The 5790-nt window shown below is 41.7% G+C and overlaps 1 protein-coding gene across 1 annotated transcript; it reads left to right on the top strand.

Annotated features, from left to right (window-relative positions):
* Nucleotides 1-966: 966 nt before the first annotated feature.
* On the top strand, nucleotides 967-4529 carry LOC104272641 (kelch-like protein 8; the record flags this gene model as incomplete). The annotated part of the gene is made up of 2 exons (XM_009867692.1): nucleotides 967-1291; nucleotides 3981-4529. Coding segments are annotated over exons 1-2 (765 nt in total), but the record flags the coding sequence as incomplete, so codon positions are not given.
* Between the last annotated feature and the right edge of the window lie 1261 nt (nucleotides 4530-5790).

The raw sequence follows: 5790 nt of genomic DNA, 5'->3' as shown, positions 1-5790 counted from the left end.
TGATCATCTAGTCCCAACCCGCCAGCTATGGACAAGGACACCTCCCACTAGGCTGGGTTGTTCAAAGCCACATCCAACTTGGGCTTGAACAGTTCCAGGGATGAGGCATCCACAACTTCCCTGGGAACCTGTTCCAGTGTCTCACCACCCTCATAGGAAAGAACTTTTTCTTAATGTCTAACCTAAATCTACGCTGTTTGTCTTTAAAACCATTGCCCCTTGTCCTATCGCCACATGCCCCTATTAAAAGTCCCTCCCCAGCTTTCCTGTAGCCCATTCAAGTAGTGGAAGTTCTGTACTTTTGCAGAACACTCATTTTCATGCTTTAAATATCAGTCTGTTGGATTAATCAGGTTGCTAGATAAAAGGAAATTGTCATTGTCATGCTTTAAATATCAGTCTGTTGGATTAATCAGGTTGCTAGATAAAAGGAAGTAATTTTCTTTACAAGATTTTTCTGTAAGTGCAGCTTCATGTTCTCTAGTTCTGTAGAAGCTTTTTATATTTTGCCTATATTTGCATAAATGCACAAAACATTTCAGGATTGCTTTAGCTTTTGGACAGACCTGGGAAAGCTGAGTAGTAAGTAGGTATAAGATACCCAGTGGGGTCAGATCGATTATCTGTCTGTGGCAGCAGTGAGGAGAGGTGCTATTTAGGGCCAAAGCAACACAGCTGTCTGTGTGCCATGTCCCTTCTGTTCCTCTGCTACCCACAGCAGTGAGATCAGGAATCTGGAAGGTACACACTTGCCTTTTCTTTTTCTTACCTTTGTGTGCAACAAGTTCACAAACAACAGCTTTCCTAAAGGTACCTGCACAGAATTCTTGACTGTGGTCTTTTTTCTCCCTTTTCCTCTGACCTTCCCCAGTTAAGATTATAGGCATTTATAACATGTAATCAAAGTGTTAGATACGAGCAGTAGTTAATGTCTCATCTGCTTTTTGTTGGTGGTTTTTTTTAAATAGGAAGATGAACACAACTTAAGTGCATTTTAGGATTTGACTCCTGACGGGCTGGATTTTGTCTTGGTAGGAGTTTTTGAAGATCCACGCAGTGGAAAAAGAAGCAGCCAATGGCTTCAGAATCCATGGTTCCAGAGCAGGCAAAACAACAGCTGATAAAGGGAAAAAGGCAACAGCAACCGCAGCAGCAGCAGCAAAATAGATCTCCCAGCAGTGACGGTGAAGATGACATTTTTGTCTTTGAAGCAAATGAAGCCTGGAAAGATTTTCATAGCTCCCTTCTTCACTTCTTCGAAGCTGGAGAGCTCTGTGATGTTACACTGAAGGTGATATTGTTACATGTCCATTTCATTTAACAGTATGAAGATTAAGTGACAAATTAATTATTGTGCTGTGAATTTAGGCAGGGGTATGGAAGCTGTAGAATACCTGTTGGATTTGAGGCATCTCTAGATATGCTTGTGGGCTTTTTTTCTTTTTTTAGGAACTATACAACTGAAGTGTAAACACAATATTGACAGTCCGAGAGAGGAAGTACATGACTTTGACCACTTCCCACAGTTGGTCATATATTACTGTGCAATTTCAGGTCCCTGTAGCCTCTTTGTTCTCACACACTTCTATCCCTAATTTTATCTCTGATTTTGCATTCTGTGTCACTCTGCTAGATCTTTCCTGACAAACAGGATTTCTGGAGCAAATCTAACTTCCAGCATTCTCAAAGACAGAAAAAAACCAAACCCACCCCCAGACAATTATGTTCTACAGCTGATCAAAGAGTAAAGGAGGAGGAGGAAACCAGTTTCATTATTCTTGCATAGCATTGCTTTAATGCATTCTTTCTAACTCAGCTGTATATTACTTATATCCTGATCACAATAGATTTGTATTTAGCATCCCTAACAGTGGTTTCCAACACCTACAAATATAAGGCACTACTTAGACCAAGAACAAAAGACAGATGCCTTTAAGAGAAATTATTTGTCTGACACTTTTACCATTGCCAGGTACTGAGAGACATGAGATGTGGCAGCGAATAGATCCAGTGGCTTGTAACAATTGAGTTAATTCTCACAGGACACTGAGCGACAACGCCGAAGCTGCACTGTACAGCACGAGAGCTGTGAAACAGAACTTGCCTGAGAGCTCATCATCATGTCTCTTACAGCTGTCATTTAAAAAGGTTCACATTAGAACTCTTAGCAATCCTCCTCTTCCTTTTTCTTGACTTCATCCTCGCCTTACTCCCTTTCCTCCCACCCTTGAAAAAAAATGAGAAAGTCTTATTTTATATATACAGTCAGATGTATACTGCTGCTAGGGGAACTTGCCTTGGAAAATACACTTTGCTGTGGCTGCAGTTTAACTTTCCCTATGTTAGGCTTGTATTACTGTTAATTTGTATTAAGTGTGTAGAGGTACCTCAGTAGTTTAAGAGTATTAGATGGCATGGCTTGGCATCCAGTCCTCAAGTAGAGAATATAATCTGTGGAGTTGCTGTTATCAGACCAATTATTGATTTCAATATTGGTCTTTTACATATGATTTACCTTTAAAATATGATAAGTTAATAGCTAGAGGGGAACTCTTGATTCTGAAATACCAAGAACATGCTAGATATTTATAAACAAGCGGATTGGGGTAAAATAATGAAGCCACTTAATTCGAAAGAAAGATCTAATTAGGGAGCGGGATGATGGGCAGAATAAAAATCTCTGAAGGTGAGAATGGCGTCAGGCTTTCTGTGATAGAGCAGAGCAGCTGTGTCTTTTTGCATCAGTACTGTGATTACTTGAAGTGCTGACACAGTAACAGTCATAAACCGTGGGAACACACAGGAAGACTGCCTTTGCTCCTAAGAGTTAAAATCTGAAATTTCACCTACTGTACTGCTTCTGTCATAGGAACAGCTCCCTGGTGGAAGGCAGAGAGTGGCAGATGCATACCATCTGCTTCTCTCCTGTTTGTTTGGGTTTTGTTCATTTGGCACCTCTATGAATTGTTCCTTTTGGAGCGATCTAATGAACTCACACTGAGCCATCATCTCTTCCTCTGCTTTCACCTGTGTATCCTCTCTTGTGTGTTTGCTTTCTGTACTCAACTTACTGCTCACCAGGCAGGTTACACTTATGTTGATAATACTTTTTAACAGAGCAAAATAATTGTGTATTGAATCAGAAATAGAAAAAAAAATCCAAATTATCCTTTATCATGTAATCTATGTTTTTTAAATTGCAAGACAGCTCACTAACACCTTCACCTGAAAATGAATGTGTAATTTGAGTCTGTCAGGGGAACTGGTTGCTTAACTCGCACATCCCGTTAGGTCCGTGCAGACTGCAGAATGACAGAGGCTGTAAGGAAGCAATCCTGCTACACATTCATTTGCCGTCAATAGTTGCATTCTCTTTTAATGTAATTGAATTCCAGAATTGTGTAAGTGAAAAGAGTATTTCGCACTTTCTGATCAGAATTGTAAAAAACACCTTGTCTTTATGGGGAATGCTCTTACCTTTTGAGGCTCAGCAACTTCTGAGAATCTTGGAAGTGATAATCCCCATAACAGCTGTTATTGCTGTGGTTTTACCTCAGCAGCGGTAAAAGTCCAGAGGTTTAAATTAAGAAGTCTAAAAATGTCAATTTACAATTTCCCCCCTTTAAAGTCTCTAAATACTCTTAAACCAAACAAGAGCCTAGCAGTTCCCTTCTGCTCCAAGATCTATCTAGAGGGTTCCTAAGGATGTTTCATTTGAAAAAATAGGACCCAGCTCTTAAAACCAAGTTCAGTGCATCAGTGCTATTGCTATCTTGTGTTATAGCCTTGTGCTACTCTGGCAACCAGGTGACAGCTCAGATCTGCTTGGGATGCATTTGATCTAATGTCAAAAGCGCAGGGAGAAGGAAGTTAATTTGTCTCAACAAACCACAGCAGCTCAATGCATATTGAATTCAGAATTCTCTCATAGCTGAAACTGACATTGCAGTAAAACGCTGGGGGTTGTTCTTTTTTTTCAGGTTGGGTCAAAGCTTATCTCCTGCCACAAACTGGTGCTGGCTTGTGTTATACCTTATTTCAGAGCCATGTTTCTTTCCGAAATGGCTGAAGCCAAGCAGACATTGATCGAGATCAGGGACTTTGACGGCGATGCAATAGAAGACCTTGTGAAGTTTGTGTACTCCTCTCGGCTTACTCTGACGGTGGATAACGTCCAGCCGCTCCTGTACGCTGCTTGCATTCTTCAGGTGGAACTGGTAGCAAAGGCGTGCTGTGAGTACATGAAGCTGCACTTCCATCCCTCCAACTGCCTGGCAGTCAGAGCATTTGCAGAGAGTCACAACCGCATTGACTTGATGGACATGGCCGATCAATATGCTTGTGAACATTTTACAGAAGTAGTGGAGTGCGAAGACTTTGTGAGTGTGTCACCACAGCACCTCCATAAACTCCTGTCCTCCAGCGACCTGAATATTGAAAATGAAAAGCAAGTTTACAATGCTGCTATCAAGTGGCTGCTAGCCAACCCACAGCATCATGCCACGTGGCTGGACAAAATACTTGCACAGGTAGGGCACACCGAGGCGCCGGGTGCCTGTCTTGTCACTCGTTTAGATGTACAATCAACTTAGGTAGATCTCAAGATGAAAAATGTCCTTAGCAGTTGGTGCCTCACCTGGTATTCACAGCTGTGAGAAGAGTGCTCACTTTATGGTCAAGGCTGGGGCGTGGGGAGCCAACAGAAAGCTGCATCAGTGTTAGAGCGGGAACTTCCTAGGTTTACACATAGTGGAGAGCAGAACTCCATCACTTCCTTTGTTCCGCTACTACTACAGCCTGAAACGTTCACTTCCCTTGCTGGTAAGTATTTGTACTTGAAAAATGAGAGCAGAGCTGTTGAGGAGGGGTTTTATGTGGCTAGAGAAGTAAAACTGTAACAGAGATGTGTCACACTGAGTTGTGCTACTTCTAGAATATTCTATATAATCAACAAAAGACCAAGATGGGAAGCCTTAGGAGTAGGCTAGGAAGTATATGCTAGACCCTTTCTTTCTCACTAGACTAATGCTTCTGGTTACCTGTAGGATCTGAAAGGAGTTTGCAGTTCAATCGTCTGGACTTGGTGCAAGTCCACTGCTTCTGAAAGAAAAACATACAGGGATCAAAAGATGACTCCGCTGAACTTACTTGAACACTCATCAGACCTCCTTTGTTTAAGCATTAGGTACTTCAGTTATTCAGGCTCCATATGAACTGGTCAGGGGAGCTTAAAACATAGCATTTGAGACAGGTATGGAGAACCTGTGCTGAGGAGGAGAGGGTACATGCTACTTGCTGCAAAGTGCCATGTGTGTCTTAGCAGGCAGGATAAACAGCTGGTTCAGCTGTCCCTGAACTCCAACTTGAATACTTTGCATTTGGCAGAATTGCTAATATTGGTGTAATGTGAATAACAAGAGGTGCACTAATGTGCTGCTATCATTGTCTTCATGCACCATTTTTCACATTTCCTGGTAAAAGACCACAACTGTCTAGTAACTGCCTGCCAAAAATCTTCACTTTCATCTGTAGAATCGTAGAATAATTGAGGGAGGAAAAGACCCTTGGGATCATTGAATCCAACCATTAACCTACTCTACAAAGCTCACCCCTAAACTGTATGCCCCAACACCACATCTAAACAATCCTTAAACACGTCCAGGGATGTTGACTCAACCACCTCCTTGAACAGCCTGTTCCAATGTGTGACTACTCTTTCTGTGAAAAAAAGTTTACTAATGGCCAATCTAAACCTACCATGTTGCAGTTTGAAGTCATTCCCTCTTGTTC

Source organism: Apaloderma vittatum, unplaced genomic scaffold, assembly GCF_000703405.1.
Source record: "Apaloderma vittatum isolate BGI_N311 unplaced genomic scaffold, ASM70340v1 scaffold31854, whole genome shotgun sequence".
NCBI lineage: Eukaryota > Metazoa > Chordata > Aves > Trogoniformes > Trogonidae > Apaloderma > Apaloderma vittatum.
This window is presented reverse-complemented; position numbering and strand designations above follow the sequence as displayed.